General features: G+C 49.6%; 1 protein-coding gene across 4 annotated transcripts in view; it reads right to left on the bottom strand.

Moving 5' to 3' along the window:
* MARK1 (microtubule affinity regulating kinase 1) overlaps positions 1-12,303 on the bottom strand; it is a 492,874-nt gene that overhangs the window by 60,267 nt on the left and 420,304 nt on the right. For 2 of the 4 annotated variants that reach the window (XM_078649810.1, XM_078649808.1), the window contains exon 12: positions 3,985-4,159. In XM_078649810.1, coding sequence (XP_078505936.1) covers positions 3,985-4,159 — 175 coding nt within the window. The remainder of the gene's footprint in view (positions 1-3,984; positions 4,160-12,303) is intronic. The other 2 variants (XM_078649807.1, XM_078649809.1) reach the window with 1 other exon arrangement.

The raw sequence follows: 12,303 nt of genomic DNA, 5'->3' as shown, positions 1-12,303 counted from the left end.
TGGCCACAGGAATGAAGACTATGGGGCCCATTAGGATGTCGTGCGGACTGCCCCCGCCAGGCTGGCGGTGGCCACCGACAGCCTGGCAGGGGCAATCCGCCCGACATCCGCATTCTAGTTCCCCCCGCCATATTAGGATGGCGTGGAGGTCCGCGGCGGACGAAACCACCGTCCGCCGCTTTTCCGCCCCGGTCACATTGCGGCCGGGGCGGTAATGGGACCATATGGTGGCGTTGTCTATCAGACACCGCCATCCATATTAGGATGTCCGTCTGCAGCTGCTTTTCCGTGGCGGCAATGCCGCCACGGAAAAGCATGCGGTAATTGCTTGTGGGGGCCGTTGCGGGCCCCCAAGGACTCGGGGGGGGGGGGGGGGGGTGCACATGGGGGGTACCTATGCATGGAAGTGCACAGCATGCCTTTCTGTCATTGTGGCGGGCGGTGCTGAATGCACCGCCCGCCACAATGGAATGAATGCAGGATGCGCCCGCCACTGTGGCGGGTGCATTCTAATGCTGCCCACGGGACCCCCGCCCTTAGGGCGGGCGGTCCCTTACTACGACAGGATGGCGGGCGGACAAAGTCCGCCCGTCATCCTAATGGACCCCTATGACTTGAGTTTAGTGGGTCTTATAAACAGCACCATCTGTCCATGGGTATCTTGACACTATCACAATAGTTTGAAACTGGAGCCAATATATGTAAGATGATAAAGCTCTCTATGTCGAATCAAACAACTCTGCTGCCAAGGAAACCTTATAATGGGGATTTATTAGATTAAAAAGGCCACGAAAGCAACCATTTTTGCTGTTTATGTACATACATGCCAACAAATGCATCATATTTCTAAAATTATTTACTAGCACAACCACTACAATGTGCAGCAATTTAGGCCCAACTTATGCAACAGGGTTAGGCAAGAGAAAGTCAAAATATGTGTAAAAAGGCACACAAGGCACATTATACGATTAGTTCCAAACTACATGGTGCATTCAGTGATAACAATTTTTTATATTTTAAACACAATTTTACAAAAGAGATTACAATGCTATGGAAATGCATAGGTTCCTTAAGCAAGATTATACACATTTAACCTGATCCTCTTCAAAACGTTATTATGCAACAATTAAAGAACACGAGTAACACAGTCCTTTCTACGGTGAAAAGGAAATCCTTTGTGAAAAACATGTTTAATGTTGCACTAAGAAAAAAGGCCACATCGACACACTTCTTTAATACAAAGTGTGCCTCTTTTATCCATCGCATCCCAATGGTGTTTTAAAAAGTAATCATTTTCTGATAAATCCAGTGTTCAGAACAAGTGACCTCTCAAAGAACCTATATCCCTTAAGAACAAGCTCAATAGAACAGTGTTGTACATTTCACGTTTTTTATATCTGTGTCTCGCTATGAAGCAGGTTAGGATACAAGACGTTAGGAAACTATTTGTACGTCGAGCCTAGGCTGCGCATGCGCTGCTCTGCGAGGCATGCTGGGTCTAGAACATGGGCTTGAAGCACCGGAAATTGTTCCTCTTTCGGTCCTCACAAACACTGGCTTTTGATTGGTTAAATAGCTTGCTAGTCGGTTATTTTGGGCGTTTGTAACCTCCCATAGGGATTGCCCTGCCTTTTACAGGTATTTATGATACTCTGTGAGCAAGATTTCTTTTTTTGTCACTTGCCAGCGGATTGAAGAACGCAGTTCATGCTGGTCTTGTTTATTATTTTGTGGCTACTTTTGTGTTTGCAGTCGCACTCTGTTGGCAGTGTGGCACCTTCGCCCATCTCCACACCTGCCCCCACTACCCCTCCCAGGTCGCTGCTTGCCCATTGAAGATACAGATTAAAAAGGCGCAGGGCTAAAATAAAATATTCCATAGCACTGACACCAGTCTACATGTACATGCCCTGGGGCAGTCAGAGCCGGGCCCTGGTTGGTGCAAACATTGGCATCACCAGATGTAACCATGGGGAGCGGGGACCTAGGGGCCTGCTGCTACCTGTAGAATTCTCCATAGCAGCAGCTACCCACTTCCTCCTCCGTCCCTCTCTCCTGTTCTTATCAGCCCACCTTCTTCTCCCTGGTATCCAATGAGAGTGTAGGATTGTGCAGCTCCTGCACTGGTATCCAATGAGAGTGTAGGGTTGTGCAGCTCCTGCACTGGTATCCAATGAGAGTGTAGGGTTGTGCAGCTCCTGCACTGGTATCCAATGAGAGTGTAGGGTTGTACAGCTCCAAATTAGTCTGTCTCCTCAAACATGCATCGTTCTTGCTTGAGTCCATGTTGCACATCTATTCTATGTAAAAGAGACGGAGTGCAGACATTTAAATTGAGTATATCTGGATCTAGTGCTGCACCTGCTTTTCTGGTCTGATTGGTAATTTCACCATTGTATGTCCTCCAGTCTATGCTACTAGCTGCTTTGCTGGCTTTTCGGTAGTTCCTCCATCCTAAGTCCTCTAAGCCGTGCTGCAGCTGCTTCTCTGGTCCCAGTGGTAATTCCTCCTTCTTAATGTCCTAGACAGTGCCGCTAGCTGCTTCTCTGGTCCCAGCGATAATGCCTCATTCTAAGTGCTTTAGACAGTGCTGCTGGCTGCATCTCTGGTCACACCGGTAACTCCTCCATTCAAAGTCCTCCAGGCAGCTGTGTCTCTGTTCTCAGTGGTAATTCCCCATTCGTAGCACTCTAGGCAATGCTGCAGGTGCTTCTCTGGTTCCAGTGGTAATTCCTCATTCTTAGTCCTCTAGAGTGCTGCTAGCTGCTCCTTCAGTCTATTGGTAATTCCTCATTTTAAGTCCTCTAGACAGTGCTGCAGCTGCTTCTCATCCCATGTATTCTTTGGAGCTTTACCTTGTCTTCTTTTCTCCTCTGCAAGACCTCCATCTGCTTCTTAAGGGTACAGTTAATTTAACATTCAAAACCAGTCCGAGAATATTCTGGAGAAGCGCAATGTTCCCAACATAGTCAACGATGATTATTTACTACTCTAACTTCAGTCTTGGGATACCTTGGAGTAAGTTACAAATGCACCCTCAGATATAGTAAAAGGAGGTTGAAATGTCGTAATTTAGGGTAATAACGAAGGCTGCCGCCCTAAGGGCACTGCTGAAAGCAAAGAACTAGGTAACCAGAAATAGCATGGTTACTTTTTTTTGTTAATTAACTACAAGCTATTACGGCACAGGCAATATTTTCGAACATTAAAGAAAATACATAAAATGAATAAATAACAAGCTTATTGCCACACACTATCACTAGTTATCATTACCAAAGGGAGAGAAGTGAAAAAGTAGAAGCGTTTCCAAATTACAGGAAAATCAGAGGAAACCATGAGCAGTGAGAGGCCCAATACATAAATGTTTTGATATCTACTCCTATGAACTTCTTAACTCAGGATCCAGTACAATATGCGTTCTCTGTATGTCTGAAGGCAACATTTCAGAATCAGTAGCCATGCTGGCATCATGTTCTTCTCAAGACAGCAAGCAGAGAAATTCTTATAGTATAAATGGCAGTGGTTTGAGACAAATAGGCAACGGTTTGAGAAGGAACTTGAGAAGTTATCTTGCTTTCCTACCAATAGCTGTGGGAATGAGCCATATGATTTAAAGCGAATGTTTATTTAACGAAGTTCTGTTTGATGGAAATTTATTTGTAGTTTAGCATTATCTGAAAGATGCAATTTCTCTCATGAACTGCCAAAGATACTGTTTTAGTCAACATTTTCACATCAGACGAGCGCATAAAACCAAAGGCATCCATGCATTTTAAAAAGGCTTACAACCAAACACTCAGAGTTTAAGGAATGCAAAGTACAGAGTAAATCAAATGCCAAGAAAACGCAGCCCAGAGGTATATAATGAAACTGGTGGAAAGCGGGAGACCGCAACACAGGATGTGGCACCCAACAGACCGGAAATGCAGACCTTGAAGGCCAGAAACACTGCACACTCAGGCATGGAATAGTGTGTTACTTTACTTGGTTGAATGTCATCCCCACCGTGATCACTGAACCGCCGCTGCTTCTGATTGGCCGATATACTCCGCTGGACCTTCATGTGCGCAGGGGACTGCCCAGAAATGTTGTTCAGGTCGCTGCTGGGCCGAGACCTTTGACACAGATTGCTATTGGAGAGGGATTCGCTTCCTTCAAACTAAACACAATGCATTAAAACAAATGAAACAGACCGAAAATTAGGAAGATAACATGAAACATGAGATTTCCAATAATTCTACAGTTGCTGTGCTGCCCCTCTCGTGACAGAAGAACCACCAACCAATTGATAACTGGACAAGGTCAACGCACAAGCTACTTTTCTTCATCAATTGAAGAAACTCCACAAATCAACTGATATCTTCACTGCAGGAACACGCAAACTAATGATCGCTATAACTTTAAAAAAATGATAAAGGACCTATGTAACAAATACAAGAAATTTACATCTGCTACATGTATTGAATTAAAGAAACATTTTAAGTGCAAAATAGTTCAAATTTCTCAGCATAGGAAAAATATAAAACAAGCTCCCACACACAACACATTTCACTGGGACACAGGTGTGTGGCAGGAATATGCCACAATTGTTAAAGCGACGTTACAGAACAACATGAAAAAGTAAACCATACGATCACTAGCTGTGGGGAGCTAATTCACCAAGTATTTTGTTCCCAGAACTCTCCCTTTTTTCTTTAACCCTATTTTAAGCTTTGGCAAAGAAATGCACCTAAAACTCACTCGTGGAAATGTAACCAGCTGTTGGTCTATGTATGCCTAGCATATGAGCTACTGCAAAAAACAACAAGTGATGGACTGAATGTGGATCAATGTCACACACTCCCCCAGTCAAAAGATCTGGGCCCAAATCCATCGTTTTTTTGCACTCCACACCACCCTGGGTCAGATAATGGCTTTATGCAAATCAGCTCTGACCCTGTTGCCCCATGGGAACAGTCCAGTCCGAACTACAACAGCCATATCTTTCCCAGACCGGAATCAAGCATCCGAGGACCGGACCGGTTTCGAGGTAACACCTCTCTTCAGCCCGGCTAGCTTGACTCCAAGTGGTGTGGAGTGCCTGGGACCCACGTCTGGGCATCCCCAGCGCACTTAGGGCGGCAATTGCAAAAAACAACAAGTGATGGACTGAATGTGGATCAATGTCACACACTCCCCCAGTCAAAAGATCTGGGCCCAAATCCATCGTTTTTTTGCACTTCACACCACCCTGGGTCAGATAATGGCTTTATGCAAATCAGCTCTGACCCTGTTGCCCCATGGGAACAGTCCAATCCGAACTACAACAGCCATATCTTTCCCAGACCGGAATCAAGCATCCGAGGACCGGACCGGTTTCGAGGTAACACCTCTCTTCAGCCCGGCTAGCTTGACTCCAAGTGGTGTGGAGTGCCTGGGACCCACGTCTGGGCATCCCCAGCGCACTTAGGGCGGCAATTGCAAAAAACAACAAGTGATGGACTGAATGTGGATCAATGTCACACACTCCCCCAGTCAAAAGATCTGGGCCCAAATCCATCGTTTTTTTGCACTCCACACCACCCTGGGTCAGATAATGGCTTTATGCAAATCAGCTCTGACCCTGTTGCCCCATGGGAACAGTCCAGTCCGAACTACAACAGCCATATCTTTCCCAGACCGGAATCAAGCATCCGAGGACCGGACCGGTTTCGAGGTAACACCTCTCTTCAGCCCGGCTAGCTTGACTCCAAGTGGTGTGGAGTGCCTGGGACCCACGTCTGGGCATCCCCAGCGCACTTAGGGCGGCAATTGCAAAAAACAACAAGTGATGGACTGAATGTGGATCAATGTCACACACTCCCCCAGTCAAAAGATCTGGGCCCAAATCCATCGTTGTTTTTGCAGTAACCGCTCTAAGTGTACTGGGGATGCTCAGACGTGAGTCCCAGGCACTCCACACCACTGGAAGCAAGCTAGCCGGGCTGATGAGAGGTGTTACCTCGAAACCGGGCCGGTCCTCGGATGCTTGTTTCCGTTCTGGGAAGGACATGGCTTTTGTAGTTCGGACTGGACTGTTCCCATGGGGCACAGGGTCAGCGCTGATTTGCATATCGCCATTGTCTAACCCAGGGTGGTGTGGAGTGGAAAAACGATGGATTTGGGCCCAGATCTTTTGACTGGGGTGAATGTGTGACATTGATCCACATTCTGTCCATCATTGTTGTTTTTGCAGTAACCGCTCTAAGTGTACTGGGGATGCTCAGACGTGAGTCCCAGGCACTCCACACCACTGGAAGCAAGCTAGCCGGGCTGATGAGAGGTGTTACCTCGAAACCGGGCCGGTCCTCGGATGCTTGTTTCCGTTCTGGGAAGGACATGGCTTTTGTAGTTCGGACTGGACTGTTCCCATGGGGCACAGGGTCAGCGCTGATTTGCATATCGCCATTGTCTAACCCAGGGTGGTGTGGAGTGGAAAAACGATGGATTTGGGCCCAGATCTTTTGACTGGGGTGAATGTGTGACATTGATCCACATTCTGTCCATCATTGTTGTTTTTGCAGTAACCGCTCTAAGTGTACTGGGGATGCTCAGACGTGAGTCCCAGGCACTCCACACCACTGGAAGAAAGCTAGCCGGGCTGATGAGAGGTGTTACCTCGAAACCGGGCCGGTCCTCGGATGCTTGTTTCCGTTCTGGGAAGGACATGGCTTTTGTAGTTCGGACTGGACTGTTCCCATGGGGCACAGGGTCAGCGCTGATTTGCATATCGCCATTGTCTAACCCAGGGTGGTGTGGAGTGGAAAAACGATGGATTTGGGCCCAGATCTTTTGACTGGGGTGAATGTGTGACATTGATCCACATTCTGTCCATCATTGTTGTTTTTGCAGTAACCGCTCTAAGTGTACTGGGGATGCTCAGACGTGAGTCCCAGGCACTCCACACCACTGGAAGCAAGCTAGCCGGGCTGATGAGAGGTGTTACCTCGAAACCGGGCCGGTCCTCGGATGCTTGTTTCCGTTCTGGGAAGGACATGGCTTTTGTAGTTCGGACTGGACTGTTCCCATGGGGCACAGGGTCAGCGCTGATTTGCATATCGCCATTGTCTAACCCAGGGTGGTGTGGAGTGGAAAAACGATGGATTTGGGCCCAGATCTTTTGACTGGGGTGAATGTGTGACATTGATCCACATTCTGTCCATCATTGTTGTTTTTGCAGTAACCGCTCTAAGTGTACTGGGGATGCTCAGACGTGAGTCCCAGGCACTCCACACCACTGGAAGCAAGCTAGCCGGGCTGATGAGAGGTGTTACCTCGAAACCGGGCCGGTCCTCGGATGCTTGTTTCCGTTCTGGGAAGGACATGGCTTTTGTAGTTCGGACTGGACTGTTCCCATGGGGCACAGGGTCAGCGCTGATTTGCATATCGCCATTGTCTAACCCAGGGTGGTGTGGAGTGGAAAAACGATGGATTTGGGCCCAGATCTTTTGACTGGGGTGAATGTGTGACATTGATCCACATTCTGTCCATCATTGTTGTTTTTGCAGTAACCGCTCTAAGTGTACTGGGGATGCTCAGACGTGAGTCCCAGGCACTCCACACCACTGGAAGCAAGCTAGCCGGGCTGATGAGAGGTGTTACCTCGAAACCGGGCCGGTCCTCGGATGCTTGTTTCCGTTCTGGGAAGGACATGGCTTTTGTAGTTCGGACTGGACTGTTCCCATGGGGCACAGGGTCAGCGCTGATTTGCATATCGCCATTGTCTAACCCAGGGTGGTGTGGAGTGGAAAAACGATGGATTTGGGCCCAGATCTTTTGACTGGGGTGAATGTGTGACATTGATCCACATTCTGTCCATCATTGTTGTTTTTGCAGTAACCGCTCTAAGTGTACTGGGGATGCTCAGACGTGAGTCCCAGGCACTCCACACCACTGGAAGCAAGCTAGCCGGGCTGATGAGAGGTGTTACCTCGAAACCGGGCCGGTCCTCGGATGCTTGTTTCCGTTCTGGGAAGGACATGGCTTTTGTAGTTCGGACTGGACTGTTCCCATGGGGCACAGGGTCAGCGCTGATTTGCATATCGCCATTGTCTAACCCAGGGTGGTGTGGAGTGGAAAAACGATGGATTTGGGCCCAGATCTTTTGACTGGGGTGAATGTGTGACATTGATCCACATTCTGTCCATCATTGTTGTTTTTGCAGTAACCGCTCTAAGTGTACTGGGGATGCTCAGACGTGAGTCCCAGGCACTCCACACCACTGGAAGCAAGCTAGCCGGGCTGATGAGAGGTGTTACCTCGAAACCGGGCCGGTCCTCGGATGCTTGTTTCCGTTCTGGGAAGGACATGGCTTTTGTAGTTCGGACTGGACTGTTCCCATGGGGCACAGGGTCAGCGCTGATTTGCATATCGCCATTGTCTAACCCAGGGTGGTGTGGAGTGGAAAAACGATGGATTTGGGCCCAGATCTTTTGACTGGGGTGAATGTGTGACATTGATCCACATTCTGTCCATCATTGTTGTTTTTGCAGTAACCGCTCTAAGTGTACTGGGGATGCTCAGACGTGAGTCCCAGGCACTCCACACCACTGGAAGCAAGCTAGCCGGGCTGATGAGAGGTGTTACCTCGAAACCGGGCCGGTCCTCGGATGCTTGTTTCCGTTCTGGGAAGGACATGGCTTTTGTAGTTCGGACTGGACTGTTCCCATGGGGCACAGGGTCAGCGCTGATTTGCATATCGCCATTGTCTAACCCAGGGTGGTGTGGAGTGGAAAAACAATGGATTTGGGCCCAGATCTTTTGACTGGGGTGAATGTGTGACATTGATCCACATTCTGTCCATCATTGTTGTTTTTGCAGTAACCGCTCTAAGTGTACTGGGGATGCTCAGACGTGAGTCCCAGGCACTCCACACCACTGGAAGCAAGCTAGCCGGGCTGATGAGAGGTGTTACCTCGAAACCGGGCCGGTCCTCGGATGCTTGTTTCCGTTCTGGGAAGGACATGGCTTTTGTAGTTCGGACTGGACTGTTCCCATGGGGCACAGGGTCAGCGCTGATTTGCATATCGCCATTGTCTAACCCAGGGTGGTGTGGAGTGGAAAAACGATGGATTTGGGCCCAGATCTTTTGACTGGGGTGAATGTGTGACATTGATCCACATTCTGTCCATCATTGTTGTTTTTGCAGTAACCGCTCTAAGTGTACTGGGGATGCTCAGACGTGAGTCCCAGGCACTCCACACCACTGGAAGCAAGCTAGCCGGGCTGATGAGAGGTGTTACCTCGAAACCGGGCCGGTCCTCGGATGCTTGTTTCCGTTCTGGGAAGGACATGGCTTTTGTAGTTCGGACTGGACTGTTCCCATGGGGCACAGGGTCAGCGCTGATTTGCATATCGCCATTGTCTAACCCAGGGTGGTGTGGAGTGGAAAAACGATGGATTTGGGCCCAGATCTTTTGACTGGGGTGAATGTGTGACATTGATCCACATTCTGTCCATCATTGTTGTTTTTGCAGTAACCGCTCTAAGTGTACTGGGGATGCTCAGACGTGAGTCCCAGGCACTCCACACCACTGGAAGCAAGCTAGCCGGGCTGATGAGAGGTGTTACCTCGAAACCGGGCCGGTCCTCGGATGCTTGTTTCCGTTCTGGGAAGGACATGGCTTTTGTAGTTCGGACTGGACTGTTCCCATGGGGCACAGGGTCAGCGCTGATTTGCATATCGCCATTGTCTAACCCAGGGTGGTGTGGAGTGGAAAAACAATGGATTTGGGCCCAGATCTTTTGACTGGGGTGAATGTGTGACATTGATCCACATTCTGTCCATCATTGTTGTTTTTGCAGTAACCGCTCTAAGTGTACTGGGGATGCTCAGACGTGAGTCCCAGGCACTCCACACCACTGGAAGCAAGCTAGCCGGGCTGATGAGAGGTGTTACCTCGAAACCGGGCCGGTCCTCGGATGCTTGTTTCCGTTCTGGGAAGGACATGGCTTTTGTAGTTCGGACTGGACTGTTCCCATGGGGCACAGGGTCAGCGCTGATTTGCATATCGCCATTGTCTAACCCAGGGTGGTGTGGAGTGGAAAAACGATGGATTTGGGCCCAGATCTTTTGACTGGGGTGAATGTGTGACATTGATCCACATTCTGTCCATCATTGTTGTTTTTGCAGTAACCGCTCTAAGTGTACTGGGGATGCTCAGACGTGAGTCCCAGGCACTCCACACCACTGGAAGCAAGCTAGCCGGGCTGATGAGAGGTGTTACCTCGAAACCGGGCCGGTCCTCGGATGCTTGTTTCCGTTCTGGGAAGGACATGGCTTTTGTCGTTCGGACTGGACTGTTCCCATGGGGCACAGGGTCAGCGCTGATTTGCATATCGCCATTGTCTAACCCAGGGTGGTGTGGAGTGGAAAAACAATGGATTTGGGCCCAGATCTTTTGACTGGGGTGAATGTGTGACATTGATCCACATTCTGTCCATCATTGTTGTTTTTGCAGTAACCGCTCTAAGTGTACTGGGGATGCTCAGACGTGAGTCCCAGGCACTCCACACCACTGGAAGCAAGCTAGCCGGGCTGATGAGAGGTGTTACCTCGAAACCGGGCCGGTCCTCGGATGCTTGTTTCCGTTCTGGGAAGGACATGGCTTTTGTCGTTCGGACTGGACTGTTCCCATGGGGCACAGGGTCAGCGCTGATTTGCATATCGCCATTGTCTAACCCAGGGTGGTGTGGAGTGGAAAAACGATGGATTTGGGCCCAGATCTTTTGACTGGGGTGAATGTGTGACATTGATCCACATTCTGTCCATCATTGTTGTTTTTGCAGTAACCGCTCTAAGTGTACTGGGGATGCTCAGACGTGAGTCCCAGGCACTCCACACCACTGGAAGCAAGCTAGCTGGGCTGATGAGAGGTGTTACCTCGAAACCGGGCCGGTCCTCGGATGCTTGTTTCCGTTCTGGGAAGGACATGGCTTTTGTCGTTCGGACTGGACTGTTCCCATGGGGCACAGGGTCAGCGCTGATTTGCATATCGCCATTGTCTAACCCAGGGTGGTGTGGAGTGGAAAAACGATGGATTTGGGCCCAGATCTTTTGACTGGGGTGAATGTGTGACATTGATCCACATTCTGTCCATCATTGTTGTTTTTGCAGTAACCGCTCTAAGTGTACTGGGGATGCTCAGACGTGAGTCCCAGGCACTCCACACCACTGGAAGCAAGCTAGCCGGGCTGATGAGAGGTGTTACCTCGAAACCGGGCCGGTCCTCGGATGCTTGTTTCCGTTCTGGGAAGGACATGGCTTTTGTAGTTCGGACTGGACTGTTCCCTGGGGCACAGGTCAGCGCTGATTTGCATATCGCCATTGTCTAACCCAGGGTGGTGTGGAGTGGAAAAACGATGGATTTGGGCCCAGATCTTTTGACTGGGGTGAATGTGTGACATTGATCCACATTCTGTCCATCATTGTTGTTTTTGCAGTAACCGCTCTAAGTGTACTGGGGATGCTCAGACGTGAGTCCCAGGCACTCCACACCACTGGAAGCAAGCTAGCCGGGCTGATGAGAGGTGTTACCTCGAAACCGGGCCGGTCCTCGGATGCTTGTTTCCGTTCTGGGAAGGACATGGCTTTTGTAGTTCGGACTGGACTGTTCCCCTGGGGCACAGGGTCAGCGCTGATTTGCATATCGCCATTGTCTAACCCAGGGTGGTGTGGAGTGGAAAAAACGATGGATTTGGGCCCAGATCTTTTGACTGGGGTGAATGTGTGACATTGATCCACATTCTGTCCATCATTGTTGTTTTTGCAGTAACCGCTCTAAGTGTACTGGGGATGCTCAGACGTGAGTCCCAGGCACTCCACACCACTGGAAGCAAGCTAGCCGGGCTGATGAGAGGTGTTACCTCGAAACCGGGCCGGTCCTCGGATGCTTGTTTCCGTTCTGGGAAGGACATGGCTTTTGTAGTTCGGACTGGACTGTTCCCCTGGGGCACAGGGTCAGCGCTGATTTGCATATCGCCATTGTCTAACCCAGGTGGTGTGGAGTGGAAAAACGATGGATTTGGGCCCAGATCTTTTGACTGGGGTGAATGTGTGACATTGATCCACATTCTGTCCATCATTGTTGTTTTTGCAGTAACCGCTCTAAGTGTACTGGGGATGCTCAGACGTGAGTCCCAGGCACTCCACACCACTGGAAGCAAGCTAGCCGGGCTGATGAGAGGTGTTACCTCGAAACCGGGCCGGTCCTCGGATGCTTGTTTCCGTTCTGGGAAGGACATGGCTTTTGTAGTTCGGACTGGACTGTTCCCATGGGGCACAGG

This window comes from Lissotriton helveticus, chromosome 6, assembly GCF_964261635.1.
Source record: "Lissotriton helveticus chromosome 6, aLisHel1.1, whole genome shotgun sequence".
NCBI classification, from domain to species: domain Eukaryota; kingdom Metazoa; phylum Chordata; class Amphibia; order Caudata; family Salamandridae; genus Lissotriton; species Lissotriton helveticus.
The sequence above is the reverse complement of the archived record's forward strand: the minus strand, read 5'-3'. Positions and strand labels throughout refer to the sequence as shown.